Here is a 16,683-nt window from a genome sequence, read left to right as displayed (position 1 = left end):
ATATTGGAACCAATTGCCCCAATTTATTGGGATCTGTTTGGTATAATTTACATAATATAAACATAATAAAATATAGTCAACTAATGCTCTGGATATGACAAATTAAAAGAATAGTGACAAGAATTTATACTTTGAAGTAGATTTGAGGGTCAACACTAGGATGAGGTCTACAATATTTAAGAGTGTAGAAAAAATCATAACCTTAATTACATCATAATCATAATGTAACACACATTTTAACTCCTACCATAATAATAAATTTAACATTATACTGATTAATGCCTAACTCTAACACTATTCCTTATTCTACTTTAAAAGTTAGGAAATCCAACTAAGTTAGGATCTGCAACTCTAATTAGATCATAATATTAGTGCTAGATGTAGCTATTTTAGGGTAGAAATACACAATATAAATATAAGATTTCTAAAAGGACAAGAAGTGGTATAAACTTCGCCCTCTTGCATATTTTTAATTATCTATACTAATAATACTTTTTTAGTAATATATTGTTTTTTAAGAAAAATATAATTTAGAATAATTTAGTAATGAGACAATATTGATAATGATATGATAATATCACTATACAATTATTTATATTATAATTGTTATATTATTATAATTTCTTTTATATTTCTTTTTACAATGTTAAAATTTTTAATTTGTTGTTAAGTAAAAGAGTACAATTTTTGTACATATAAAAAATAATTATAAGTCTTATTAAAAAAATTAACGGATCATATTGCAACATTTAGATTAAAAAATACTAATTATAACTAAATGCTTTAATAACCAAAAACATCATGATTGAGTGCATTACAAAATGACTGTAAAGACCGTTTCCTTAAGCACAAAGCTTGCAAGAAGGTTTACAAATAAAGTATCAAATCAAGTGGGCTTCATCTTGAGGAAACTTTAAAAGAGAAATAAAGTATCAAATTAAGTGGGCTTGATCTGAGGAAACTCTAAAAGAGTATTAGAATGTATGACCTAGGTCTGGAATTTGATGGTCACCCCCACCTCTCATATGATTTTTCTATGACAATTTGATCATTTTGATGTCTTTCATTTTACATTCTATGAAAAAAAATCCTTCTTGTTTTTTTTTTTAATCAATATCAAATTTCTTAGTTCAAAACATTATTAAATTATAATATAATATAATAAGTTATATAGAAACTTTCTATTTCTTAAGAAAAAACTAAAACTAAATAATAACGATACAATAATAATACATGTAAAAATATTAAATTAAATAGATAAATTTTATGTTTGTATATTTTATTTTAGAAAGATTCTAAGTTAATATAAATATATAATAAACATATAGAAACATTACATTACATATTCTATTGCAAATAATTTGTTATGATTTATTAATATTGACAGGTTTTAGAAGAAAATTTAGACTGTCATATACAGTTAAAAAGTGCAAAAACGGCCATTGCGGCCATCAAATTTCAGGCCTGGTATGACCTACATAGCCTTGATGCTTCACGTACATCATTTAGGTACAATAAATACTGATAAAATATTATTTCCAGATCATTAAGTTCAAAGATTCACCAAGCAAAACTATTATTAGCACACCTCATCTACATCAAAACATGATACATATATATTCTATTTTGCATTGACAAAATCAGCATTGACTTTTGATGATTGACATTCAAAAACTACAACACCATAGGAATGTAGACCGAACAAAAAATTATATAACTAATTATAATACGATAACGGATCAGAATACAACATTCGGTGACAAGATAATCGGTTTCATTACAATTTTATGTTCATAACTTTGAAAAACGCGATGGGCACGGATCTTTTTTAATGGCCGCTTAAATGATACTCCTTCCCGTGAATTCTCAAAACCAAATTTTAAATAATGTTGCTACCTGAAATCTCTCTCACTGAGATTCTTTTTTTATTTCAGAGATATAGAAAGCACCCAAATTTAGCACGATTACCAGGTGCAGCCCACACAAGGTACTCTGAGCCTTTAATCTGCAACATGCTGGATGCCTTGACCACAAGAAACATCAATCTATGAGCAAGTCTTTCGGATTTTTATCACTGTTCTCAATGCCCCAGTTTGACCAAGTCAGTATGAGTTCTCTTAACGCAGATTCAAACTCGTTATACCAAGAACAGCATTCCTGACAATCATGATCCCTCTATAGTTAAATTCTTGACTTTAAGCCACACGACTTGTTCTTAGTACTGTATTTAATCCTGAAGTTGTCCTTAGTGTATAACATAGAAGAAAGAAGCAACATTGCTGAGAAAAGGGCAATCAATGGCGGCATCTACAGGGGAAAGGTCTTTGGAGGAAACCCCAACATGGGCTGTAGCAGCTGTTTGTCTAGTCTTCATTGTCATTTCCCTTTTACTTGAACAAACCATCCATCATGCCGGCAAGGTGAGGTGTTTTTTTAACTACTCTGCACAACAGGGGATTCTGGATCCAGGCATACTAGTTTGGATGATTTTGTTCTTGACATATTTGTTGTATTTGCAGTGGCTTTTGGCGCGAAATAAGAAGCCCTTGTATGAGGCACTTGACAAAATCAAATCAGGCAAGCATTTTAATGGAAACTTGCCTTTGAATTTGATGCGGACATCCCATGGATACGCTTGACTATTTCGCACTGTTCTTTTGGGTTTTGGATTGTTGGTTTGGGGGTCAGTTTTTCCCAAAACTAGAAATTCCGCTTAGAAAGGGATGGTGATGGTGATGGTATTCCTAGGAAGAGTTTCATCCCGAAACATGATTCGATGAAAGAGATTGATTTATAATTATGTATATTGAAATCGATTTGTTTTTGATAATGGGTGTGTTCGTATTTGTTTTGACAAATCTTGATGAAGTGTCTAATATTCATAAAGAGATCCGTCTTGTGCAAAAATCAGAAACTTGTTTCCTGTTTTTTCACACACTTCCTGTAGCAATACATAATTTGTCAATAGAACTTCCCAGTTCCCACGAATAACAAATGAGTTGAAAAGATATATCTGAAAATAGGTCCATTTCTGTTGCAGAATTGATGCTTCTGGGGTTCATCTCCCTCCTATTGACGGTTGGACAGCAGCCTATTTCGAAGATCTGTATATCGAAAAAAGTAGCATACTCCATGCTTCCCTGTGACAAGAAGAAGCTATCAGTGTTGGAATTTGAGGATGATGAAATCCACCGGAAGCTTCTATGGGCGTCCATGTTTTCTAATGAACAAGTCCCACGGAGACGTGTTTTGGCTTCTGCTGCCGGGGGTCAAGATCACTGTTCCCAAAAGGTAGCCATGAAATCCCATGTCTTATTGTTTTGCTTCTGTGATGCTTTTAGGGAATGTTTCAAACAATTCTAGCCTATTTTGAGTTTGGCTTGTGGCAAAGTTATCAAATTCTTATGTTAGACCTAAGAATTAGTTTGATGGGTTGTTTCTATCTTTGTGTGCAGGGCATGTATCCTCTTGTCTCCCAGGGCGGAATGCACCAACTCCACATCTTCATCTTCATATTGGCAATTTTACATGTCTTGTACAGCGTCATAACCATGGGCTTAGGAATAGCAAAAGTAAGTTAAATGGAGTTTAATGGAGATTTTTTTTTTTCAACTGTCAATTCAATAATGCTTATTGGCATTATGTAGTAAGATTAGGCTTAAGATTATACCGTATCAGATGTCTATATGCATTCAGCACATTTTTTCAGTAAACAGTAATCTTCAATGTTCAGATGAGGCGTTGGAAATCATGGGAGAAGGAAACCGAAACAATGGAATATCAATTTTCAAATGGTGAGCACTTTTGAATTTTCTTGTAAATGAATTGGACTTTGCTCAACCCTGGAAGTGGGTTTTGGATGTTACTCATCTCATCCAATAGTCCCTTAAACTTCATGTATCTGTAGCAAAAATGCCTATTTTTTTTTTTTTTTCCATTTTATATGCCATTAAATTTGACTTAAGCCAATGTATTTGTTTTCTTCTTGGTTCAAGCAGATCCTGCAAGATTCAGATTTACCCGTGAAACTTCATTTGTAAGGCGCCACACAAGTTTCTGGACCCGAACTCCGATCCTTAAATGGATTGTAAGTCTTCTACACCTTCAGCAAAAATCAAGGGATGAATATTTGTCTTCCAATCTGTGTTTTAGAATTAACTTTTCTTGAATTGCAGGTATGTTTCTTTCGACAATTCTTTTGGTCAGTACCTAAAGTTGATTACATGGCTTTGCGCCATGGCTTCATTGTGGTAAATCTCACTTGTTTGGAATCATCTTATCTTTTAACAATTCCTTTTGTTGGATTCCATGCCCAGTTCATGCCATTGATTAATTTGTTTTTAGTCCCTCAAACCTTCATTCATCTATTGAAATGTACAGGCCCACTTGGCTCCAAATAGCAAGCTCAACTTTCACAAATATATAAGGAAGTCTTTGGACGATGACTTCAATGTGGTGGTTGGAATCAGGTTAGTAAGCATACTTTTGAAACCCTTGCTCCTCAGATGTTTATAATGGATTTTTTCCTGTTCTTCCCTGTTTTTTCCTTTTCAATTATATTAACACTCTCTCTTTGAGCTGTATGCAGCCCTCCATTGTGGGCATTTGCTGTGGTCTTTTTGCTTCTGAATGTGTCTGGTAAACCTTCAACATAAAAAAAACCTCCTCAAAGTCTTTATTCTTCATACTCTTATAAGATTGTTACCGCTATATGAGAATCTAATTAATCTTTTGTTGATTGTATTCACTGTCTTTTGAAACAGGGTGGTATGCATATTTTTGGCTCTCTTTCGTGCCCTTATGTGTAGGTTATGAAATTTGTGTGCATTAATGGAAACAACTGCTAATAATTTTTATTCTTGTATCTTTTGTGCTCATTGGCAATTTGTTACCCAAATGTACAGATGGTTCTGTTAGTTGGGACAAAATTGCAAGTCATAATAACAGAGATGGCCTTAGAAATCCATGAGAGACATGCTGTTGTTAAAGGAACGCCAGTAGTGCAGCCCAGTGATAAACGCTTCTGGTTCAATCGCCCAAAGTTGGTTCTCTTTCTGATACATTTTATTCTCTTCCAGGTATTAAAATTTTTTAGAGCTTGAAGTCTCAATGTAAATGTTAGTTTCTATTACTCTGTGGAATATAATATACTCAATGATCAGTTCAACCTTATTTTGTGCAGAATGCTTTCCAGCTTGCTTTCTTTTTATGGATATGGGTAAGAACAATATTATTTGGTCAAGAATAAGTAGTTACATAAGTACTCTCAAGCAAATTTTCAGTAATAGAGTTGAATAGTTTACATCTTCCAGCATAAATGCAGCTAATTTAGAATTCATCTTTTGGCAAGTGCAGTATGAGTTTGGGCTGAGATCCTGTTTCCATCAAAATTTCACATTTCTCATGATCAGAGTTGCAATGGGGTGAGTTTACAAAATGATGTTCATCCACATTTTCAGTTACCATGTAACTATTGACAAATAGTGTTCTTCCCTGATTGACACAGGACGGGCAGGGAATCCTTTAAATTGGGGTTTTGATTTCCATTCCCCTTCCTAATTGTCACATAAATCTATTATTTGTCACATAATTCTTTTAAAAATAATAGATCTCTGTTTTAGAGACAAATGTAAACTAATCTCTTTTTCTTGTGCATGTTTCTAGGATTGCTGTGCAATTTTTATGCAGCTATATCACACTTCCTCTCTATGCACTTGTGACACAGGTATTTATTTTTATGCGCCCTAAAAATGAAAAAAACAGGATATTCTCTTAATGCAGATTCAATTGAGTAGCATTTGTGTTGAATCCCATAAGCAAAACCCAATGTAGTTATTCTGCTAGAAACCTATTCAAATTCATTACTGAAAAAATGTAGAATTTATTGTGCTCAACATTTTAGGCTCAATTAGAGTTTGTGAAGTAATTGAAGAAGAATCAATGAATTTCTAGAATGTAGAGAATTAATATAATTTTGTTTCTAGATTCGATTGTGTATGTTATTTTTACCATCAAAGTTTTGGAGCACACTTCGGAATCTAATTTTTTCTTTCTTTATTATACTCAACTCTCATCCTGATGGTGGATCACAGAATGTAATCCAAAACGTTGATGTAAAAAAACATATACAATCGAATTCAGAAACAAAATTATATTAGAAATAGATTGTAGAAATCTGAAGAAAATTGTTCTCTAAAGATCAGCACAATGTTTTATGCAGATGGGGTCTCACATGAGAGACGCTATATTCGAAGAGCGGACAGCTAATGCACTAAAGAAATGGCAGCACAATGCAAAGCAAAAGAGGAAGAAAAACAGGGGATCTGAATTCTCTGGAAGTGGATTTCGAAGTGGTGATACAACTCCAAGCCATGGATCGTCACCAATACACATGCTCCACAAATACAGATCAATGGGAGACGTTGAAAGTCGAGATGTTTCTCACAAATTTTACCATTCAGACTATGAAGCATCAGATTATGAGATGGAAGAGCCTTCTCCTTTGTCTTCTCCTCATCATCCTTTTTCTTCCCACCATGCTCAACCAGTCCCAGCTTCTGAGACAGAGAAGACAACAAGACAAGAGTCTACTTCAAAAAAGACCAATGATATCACTGATTTCTCCTTTGCAGTGGACTCTACTGAAATAATTGCGTCATAATACCATTTGCTAATATTATCCATCGAAGATGAAGACAAATAAATTCCAAGAATGGTAAAACCATCTCCCACCCCATGGAAAATCATGTTACCAGTCACAATTATTGCAGTTAAATTCTATTATTCGTTGTTCATTCCTACCATCCAATTACAAACTATTTCTTATCCTTGCGAGTTCTACATACCAATATTCCAAATGATTTATCATGGATCCATGCGCTGAGATTACTGTCAAAAATCAGCTGTTCCAATAAATTGGGTAAGGATTTTGTATCACTTGGTGTGGTTTGACACTGTATATTAAAAAACAGCAAAATAATAAAATGCTCTCTTCAACTCAAACAATAGTAACATTTGTTATTTGTTCAGCTGTAGCGGCGGTTCTATCCCAGCTTTGGTATGTTAAAAAATCAACAATAATTTCGTCCTACGAACTAAAAACTTGTATTTGAGAAGGAATTAACTCATTTAGAGGAGGCTAGTATATAAAATAAAAGCGTGTTCCTATCAGTTTGGAAACGCTAACGCATCTAGAAGTACTATAATGTATTAGGGTGTGTATATTTTGTAATAGGAGAGTAGAGATATTTATCTTACATAAATTGTAAATTGTAGTGGAAGGTAACACAATATAAGTGCGTAGTTTTTCAATCAAATTTATTGAAATAGAACACTCAACATTCATTAATCTAGGTGATGTTCATAGAGGTGAACCATTGGGACTTCCCTAGAGGTCACCCATCCCATGGTTAAACCCACTCTACTTGCAGCCCCATTTGCAAAACCTTCACCAAGTGTTGTGCCATATGAACCATTCATTAGAAAGCCCCTTAAGCTCGTCAATTGATAAGGAGGTATTTTCCACAATAAGACAAAATTGTGATATTACTATCAAGATTTAATTGTGTAGTTTTTGAGTCAAACTCATTGACCCATGTTTCATGAGTAGTAATTCACACAAATCCATCCCACATGAGAATAAATGGAACACTTAACACTCATTGGATCTAGGTGATGCTCATAGAGGTGAAGCGACGAGACTTCTCAAGAGGTCACCCATCCTAATACTACTCCAACTTGAGTGTGCTTAACTACAAAGTTTCATCCATGGTTAAAATCACTTTGCTTGCTACCCCATTTGCAAAACCTTCACCAAGTGTTGTGCTATATGAACCACTCATTAGAAAGCCCCTTAAGCTCATCAATTGAAAAGTAGGAGATATTTTCCACAAGTCAAATTGTGATGTGTGTGTGTGTGTGTGTGTGTGTGTGTGTGTGTGTGTGTGTGTGAGAGAGAGAGAGAGAGAGAGAGCTAGTCTATTTTACATTTTTGTTTGATGCATCTGATGTGGTTGACGGAGAGGTTTGTAGTCATCTGCGAGTCAAGATCTACATGACGCACCACCCCTTGCCATTTCTTATTTAATTAGATATATATGTATTTGTATATGCTCATCTTTTATGCACATTGCATGTACCAGGCGTCGAATTCCCTGAATTATCAGGATGAGTGCACCCTATCACAATATCTCAATGGTAAAAGAGGGGAGATAGTGTTAAGATTCAAATCCCAAACCCGAGCCTATGTTTGTCATAATACAAAGGACAAATATTTGATTTAATACCCATATGAATTCATCGAGGTAATGTGAATTCATGAACTTAAATTCTTGAGTATGATTTTATACTTTGATTTTTAGGCACGTTTCTTGTTGGAGTATGTTGTGTGTTTAGTGGTATAATGTATTTTTATTCAGTCATGGAAATTAATTAAATAAATCAATTAATGAAAATTTAGAATAGAGAATATTAGAATTATGTGATATTTGATTAGTTAAAAAAATCATTAAATAAGAGCGTTTAATTTAAAAGATTTAATTGAAAATTTAGAATTGAGAATTGAAACTGTAATTAAAATAATAAAGATTAAATATTGCTTAATTATAATTATTTAATTAATAATGATTAATTTAGAGTTGCACTTAACTAATGGATTTTCAAACTTATTATTAATTAAAATAATAATTATGTTCTCTAAAAATTACATGCTCAACTAAAGAAAGAGTTTTAAGTGTGCATAAGAGGATTAAATAAATAAATAAAATTATTAATTAATAAAGTAAATTTGTTTGCAACATTAGAGATTAGAAACCCTAAGTAGGGTTAGAGCTTTTTATTAGAGGGATTTTGGTTCATTATTCCACACACATGTTTTGGAAGAGCAATTTTGACAGTTGAAGGAAGAGGATTTATTGAAGGCTTAGGAGAATTTGTGTTTGCAAACACCGGATTGTCCAAATTATTAGCATCAAATCAAGGTAGGGTTTGGGAACCCATTGTGGAAATTGATTTTGGATATTTATCTACCCCGTGTCTGCTATGATTGAATTTATTGTTGAAACTTATGGAATTAAACTCTGGAACAAAATTGATTTACATTTTGGAAAATGTAATTGGATTTTTTTTGAATTGGAACCTTCGTGATTAAACAATAGATCTACACTATTGAAATTCATATTGGGAGAGTGGATAGATCTATAATTGAATTTTATAAAAAGAAAGATTTCTACCAACTAGGTTTCAGAAGAAAATTAAAAGAAAAAATCAAACATAAATCCTCATTAGAAATTATCAAACAAGCCATTTATCATGCATTTGATTTAAAACCTTGCTGGAAAACCCAAAAAGAAAATTTATAGATGTTTCTCAATTAATTGAAAAAAAATTCCTATTAGATTACTATTATCAAAGCTACTAAAATCAAATCATTCTTTAAAACATTAAGATTCAATATTTCTTTCTTTCTCATCTTTTTACAATTTTTTTAAAAATATATAATTTGTGGGAGGCATGTTATAACCCCCAACCCCCCCACACAACAACTAAGGTTGTTGTAGCAATCAACACTATTGTAGCAATTAGGTTGCCACATCAGTTGAAGCTATCGCAAGTAGCCAAGGTTGCCATAATTACCGAAGCTACTAGGCCTTCATGGCTGCTATATCAGCCTTTCCCCATTTGGTGTTTATAAAAAAAGTTTATTAAAATTATTTATTTAATTCAAATTTTGTTTAACAAATTTAATGTTATTAAATTTAATTATTATTTAAAGAAAACCAAATTTATTCAATAATGATTTATTATATTATGAAAAATAAAATAATATTTTATTAATATAAATATTATTATTAATTTTTTAAAAGATACTATCTGGTTGTTCAAATGTTTAAAAATAGTATATTTATAGCTTTTTTTAAAGAATTATAAATAATATTGTTTTCTATAAGCAAACAAAGATTGAACTTTTATGGAGAACGATAAACTAGGTATCAATTTGTAAATACCCTTTAATTGGATTTTTTTTTAATAATTCAAAGTATTTAACTTTATGTTGGTGTTGATCCTAACTAAAACAATGAAAACTCAATATGAACAATAATTATTCCTATGAGCTATTATCTTTAGAAAGCTATTAAACGAACTATGTGGTTGAAATTATATGATGGTTTTGGTGTTTTTGGGACATTTGTCTCATGATGGTTTTGAAGAAACATTGTAGTTGGCAAGTTAGGAATGTATAACAAAGGTCGAGAATGTGATTGTTGTTTACAGTGGTTAGGTCATGATTGTTATTTATGTTTTTTCTAATTATTAAAGCTAACCATTTTATGAGAAGCTCACATCCTTCAATTACTTGATGAATCACTATGATGATTTGGTCTGAGAACTAGTGGTATTTCTAGTTACTTTTATGGCAATGAATATGACTATTGTGGCTTTATGAGATACATTTTATTTATAAGCATAGGGTAGGTTATCTATGTATAGTGGGAAGTGACTTGCAATGAGGGTTGGATCCCTAAAGTGGATTCCAGGAAAAACTCATTGAAGATTATTTTAATAAGTGATAACATGAACATTAATGGGTCTTAAATGAATTAAAAATATTAAGTGTTCCTCACCCATGCCTTGAGCACTAGTACATGTTAGGATGGGAGTGGGAGAAGATGCTTGGCTATTACCTTTCATAGTTAGCTTTCTTGTTTGTAGAGAAGGATTATTGATACTACATAGAGTCACTAGGGGGCCGAAGTCCAAAGAGACTTCCCAAAAAACCTTAAAGTTGGCTCATGTGATGACGCTTTCTCATATACACACTAACTTTGTTATGTGTTGTTGGTTTCCCCTAGGATTAGATGTTTTACTTTGTTGTACATGTAATTCCCTTGAGTTAGAAATTCATCAAGATTCCCTTACTTGGATCCTTGTTGTGATTTGTGGATTGTTATTCATATCAGACTTGACATTATCTCCTCATCACAGTGCGAGTGGACCATTGAAGTTGATGAAAGATCAAGCCCATAGCTCCCAAGAATCACTTGCATGCAAACACCTGTCACAGAAAGAGAGAAGCAAAAAGCTATGGAGGCTGAAATTCTCAGATCCATAGATGAGACATTCTTGATGAGAAAAAAGGAGATTACTATTATCAAAACTTAATCTATTTTTAATTACAAAGAGAGATCGTCCTTATAAAGGAGATCAAAACCCTAAAAAGGTCTAACTTAGGTTGAATAATATAATTAATAAAATAATTAATTATTATATGCCTAGAGTTTAGCTTAAGTAGACTAGAGTTAATTAGAAAATATCCAATTACTCTAACACCACCACCCCCATCCCCCCACTTAAGATTAACTTAGGGAGTAGCTAAAAAACTAGAAACTACTATTGAAAGTAGATTTGGGTCTTGGCAACAAAGCCTAATGAGGTACCTAAGCATAACCAAATCTCTGAAAAGAGGAGAAATAGAGAAAACCACATGGGAGAAACCCTACTCCAAAAAGAGATGGAAATAATGTTGAAAAGAACTAGTGAAGGACTGAAGAAGCCTCCAAACTAGGGAATGTCCTAGAAGATGGGAAAAAAAGATGATCATGAAGAACACCATAGAAGCATGTAGAAGTTGCAAAGCTTTGTGAAAAGTATATGTTGATCTAAAGAACCTCCACTGAATAGAACCTGATCGGGTATAAGACTATAATCTGCATTGAATCGGGAGGCACACGAAGGCAAACAACTAAACTTGAAGATACAAATGACATGAAATGCCAAAGCCTGAAGAGCTGATCAATCAAACATGGAAGCTACATCCAAAGTAGGAACGAAAAAAAGAGTGTCTATATGGTAAATGATCCATCTCATTAAAATGCATAGGCACCCAACCACTGCATCAGCCTAGTACATAGGAACAAAAACTGAATACATAGCTCACTCCATCAAACCAAGGAAGTATGAGAAACAATAGAAGAACTCCCCCTAATGTAGATAAAGGTGAAGTGACATGCAAGTGGAAAAGTGGGCCAAAAGAACTACATGTTAAGGAACCACAATCAAGATGCACAAAAAAGTACATATGTGTGTATTGAGGTGATCAATCTTAGACACATCATCAGGCTAATGTCACGGAAGGAACACTCACTAGAAAAATGAAGATGGAAAACAAAGGAAAAACATCAACCCCCCATGGCACTTTAATCATGAGTAGTGGATGTGCAATAAGGCATAAGATATGGTGAATCCCAACAATACAATAATCTGCATGAGTGTCCTCAGATGATACTACTTGAATCAAAAGAAAAAACAAGGCAAAACTACTAAAACAAAAATAGAATGCAATATGGCACTTTATCTCAATGTATTTGCAAGAATACATACAAATGATGTCTAAATAGACTAGAAGAGACATAAGACTAATACAATAAATAGTACAAGTCTTGATTAATTATTTGAAGCAACAAAATTGACCCTCAGACCTAAAACAACCAAGATATCCACTAGAATGAAAAAATGCAAAAGATGAAATTGAATGTTCCTGGAACATAATCTGGAAAAATAACCAACATCATTGAAAAGAGCTCAGAAAGACCTTTCCAATGATATAAAGAATTCCCAAATCAGAGATCGAATGTTCAAGATATGCCTCTTAGAGTGCAAAATTGTACCCCTGACTTTGACAGTAGAAAAAGCCATTAAAAAATCAAAACTAAAAACTAACTATACCACTATGATAGGCTCAGAACCAGCTTTCCAACGATATCTTGTTTGTGAAAAATGGAGTCTGTATGCCTGAGATATGTGCAAAAATCCAAACAAAGATTCGAATAGAGCCTGAAGAGGTGATAGGATATGTTGATGTAGTGTTGACATGGCACTGACATTAGCAAGTGACGAGCCCAAATTTGATGGTTGTTTAACGATTGTTAAGGCAAAAAAATGCTTGAAAAATGACCCTTGCTAGAAAAAAAAAATCCAACTGCTAGAAAAAGCCTTATAAAGGAGATTGAAATGTAACGCCCTGCTCGGGAACCCAAGAGAAATAAACCTAACATGTTACAATGTTTACTGAACTATTGTTTTTTTTTAAAGTTTAAACAACATCAAGATAACATTAATGTGGAAGCAATATGAACATACACAAAAAATACACATTTGCAATTACAGATATAGTTTCAATTCCTCAAAGGTTCCTTTACGTTGAGTCACATTTAATAATTTTAAATTAATTAGTTTAAGTTTCCAAGTACAATGTCTCATGATCATAAAGAAATAACCGATACAAGATCGCATAAGCAAATGCATAAGTATAAACAATACAATGAAAGTGCATCCAATCAATAACATCCACTGCACATGTCGCAGGGTATGTGAAAATAGATACTGTACAATAGAATACATGATAACATATATACATCATCTGAAAAGAAGTCTGTAAGATAAGAAATAAGAATGATAAAGGTACATCTTCTGCAATGAACATCCAACAGCAAGTAATGTGAAGGGGAACCCAAATGGTAAGAAGGCACTACCTCCCGACCGCGTGGTTACCTAGTTAGGCTTCCACTCCCACCGTGCAGGGAAGATAATGAACGATCCACAAATGACTATCAAACATAAAACACTCCTAGGCATGGAATACCTACTAGCCAAAACTATCTCAAAGGTAACACATACTACTCAAGAAGATAAAATAAACCAGAAAGAAAGAACACTCAATCCAATACCGACACCACATAACCAACCATCATACATGAACCAAGTATAAACCAAATACCAAGGTCATAAGATAAAGTCAACGAAAGATAAGTCAAAAGTCACATGTCAAAAGTACAACATCCATGAATCACCAATCATCATTAATGAAAGTAAATAACCATAATAAACACATCCAACAATAGATACACCACCATACAATAAGTACACCACCAGAGATACACAAAGTCCACAAGATCTACAGAGGAGACTCAGGCTACATACTAGGGAGTGTCATCACATGGCTGCTTGAGTTACCCTGGACTGATCTCTTAATAGACCCCGGACCCTCAAGCGTTGAGTTACCCTGGACTGGTTACTATGAACCCCAGACCCTCAACATCACACATATGGAAACTAGAAAGCCCTCTCAAGAAGACGAGGCACTCATCTCATTCCCATCCTTAGTCTATACAAGCACTCAAGGCATGGGTAAATCAAAAATATCTAACTTATCTTTTTAGTGTGTTTTCCCCCCCATAAATTTTAATTACTAGGTTATCACTTATTACATAACTTGCATTAGGTTACCCTGGTACTGACCACTTTGGGTCCCGGACCCCTATGCAAGCCACTCCCAAGTCACATACCTAGACAACCTCTCCTAAGCACATAAAAACACAGTTGTGTCCCATACCACAACACCCATAAAGATCAAACTTGGTTCCTTAACAAGCAACTTGATAACAAGATGGATCAAACTAAATCCAAATATACATAAATGCTCACAAAACAAATCTCATAAGTATAAACTCCAATTTGAATCACAAGAATCATCATAACATCTGCCACACAATAGTATCCAAGAAATCTCACAAAACCTCTGGTGTACATCCTAGACTAGTCGACATCTAAACAACACCAAAATCCAAAAAGAAATATAGACAGTATATAGAAAACATCATAGTCTCACAGTTGGATTTGATTGATAATATATTGTTGAATTAATGTAAGGCTTCAATTTTCGTTTTTTTTTTTTTTTTAAATTTTATTTTATTTTAAATTTTTTATTATTATTTTTAAATTAATTAATTAATTTTTATTTTTATTTTTTATTTTTTTAAATTTTTATTTGATTTTATTATTATTTTTATTATTATTTTATTTTATTTTATTTTTATTTTATTTTTTTATTTTTATTTTTTTTTAAAATTATTATTATTATTATTATTTTTATTATTATTATTTTTTTTAACTAAGTCAAATTTCAATAATTTTGTTTATTAGAAGAACAACCCTTCTAATAAATTTAGATAAATTATTATATATGAAAATTTTAAGAATTGTATTATAATTCTATATTCTTTATTTTATAATATTTTTCTCAATGAACTTCATAACAATATTATTTTAATATATACATATTTTAATAACATTTACGATATTAAACTGATAGGAAAAATAAATTGAACTCTTCGAATTTTCAATCCTAAGATTTTCATTTCCAAAAACAAACCCCTTCCAAATTTAAATTTCTTAATTCCATTTTAATTCAAAACCCAAATTTCAATTTAATACTAAATTTCTTTCAGAAGTAAAACAAGGTTTTCTAAATAGTTTTTTTCAATCCCGATTCCCAGAAGAAATCAAATCGCAAAAGATTCAGAAGAAAGGTAGCAAGATTCATTCAATAAAATTTGAGAAAGCAATTTCCAACAAGCACGAAGAAGACAAAGATCCGAAAGTGTTTCTAGAATGGTTCACAAACCCTACCTTGATCTGATGTTAACAATCTGGTGAAACCCTTGCTAATCCGAACCCTTCCAAGCTTCCAAAGATTTCTTTGCTCCCCTTTCCAAAAGTGTGTTCCCTAAAAACCTGTGTGTGCAATAATGACCCAAAACCCTCTAATATAGAATCTAATTACCTTTTAGGGCTTCTGTCCCCACAACTCTAAAATAATAATTACTTTATTTAATTAATTCATTCATGCACAATTAATTTTCCTTTTAATTAAAATTATTATTTTATTATTCCTTTCATGCACGTTAAGTGAATTGTTAAATTACTTTATTTAACTTTCCACTTTACTTTAATAAATTTATAACTTTTTAAATCTCATGTGCACATTATTAAAATATCTTTATTCGAGTTCACATTTTTATTTTTTAATTAATTTTATTTTTTAACTCATGCATAATTCATGCGAACTATAATCTTTATGATAATTAAATATCTTTTCACTTTTAATTTCATTTTTAGAAACTTAATTGATAAAATATTTATTAACTTAAATAACAATAATATTTAGCATTTATTTAAAAATGCAATCTAAATATATTATTATTAAATTAAATAAATATAATCACGTTCTAAATTTAAACTTTAACTTTTATCTCCAATATTTAATTCTCTCTTATTTAATTAATTCATTCATGCACAATTAATTTTCTTTTTAATTAAGATATTCTTTTATTAATCCTTCATGCACTTTAAGTGAATTGTTAAATTACTTTATTTAACTTTCCACTTTGACTTTGCTTTTAAAGTTAATTTATAATTTTAATCTCATGCGTACTTTATTAAAATACTTTTATTCAAGTTCACATGTTTTTATCTTTTAAATTAATTTCTATATTTTAAACTTATTCATGCGAACTTAAAACATATTCATAATTTAATATCTTTTTCCTTTTTAATATATTTTGAACGTTTAATTTGATAAATATTTATTAACTTAAATAACAATAATATTTAGCATTTATTTAAAAATGAACTCTAAATATATTATTATTAAATTAAATAAATATTATCATGTTCTAAATTTAATCTTAAAACTTTTATCTTCCAATACAATTCTTTATATTTAATTAATTTCTCAATTAATTAAATATAATTAAATATTCAAAAAGTCATAATAATTCTTCATTAAATTAAATTATTAATTTAATCTATTAATTAGACTTAATTAATAGAAATTCATCAAAGACT

At 31.6% G+C, this 16,683-nt stretch overlaps 1 protein-coding gene across 1 annotated transcript; it reads left to right on the top strand.

The window, feature by feature from the left end:
• The first annotated feature begins 1,871 nt into the window (after positions 1-1,871).
• LOC149542472 (MLO-like protein 9) lies at positions 1,872-7,005 on the top strand. The gene is made up of 15 exons (XM_089796206.1): positions 1,872-2,420; positions 2,520-2,577; positions 3,041-3,291; positions 3,456-3,572; positions 3,734-3,794; positions 3,999-4,087; positions 4,176-4,250; positions 4,381-4,469; positions 4,589-4,638; positions 4,764-4,804; positions 4,905-5,078; positions 5,183-5,218; positions 5,356-5,423; positions 5,665-5,725; positions 6,221-7,005. Exons 1-15 carry the CDS (start codon positions 2,298-2,300, stop codon positions 6,659-6,661), a joined length of 1,734 nt encoding a protein of 577 aa, XP_089652332.1. The 5' UTR covers positions 1,872-2,297; the 3' UTR covers positions 6,662-7,005.
• The last annotated feature ends 9,678 nt before the right edge of the window (positions 7,006-16,683 follow it).

Source organism: Cupressus sempervirens, chromosome 8 (genome assembly GCF_028749045.1).
Source record: "Cupressus sempervirens isolate cs-2001-9-10 chromosome 8, ASM2874904v1, whole genome shotgun sequence".
In the NCBI taxonomy this organism is placed as follows: Eukaryota; Viridiplantae; Streptophyta; class Pinopsida; order Cupressales; family Cupressaceae; genus Cupressus; species Cupressus sempervirens.
The sequence above is the reverse complement of the archived record's forward strand: the minus strand, read 5'-3'. Positions and strand labels throughout refer to the sequence as shown.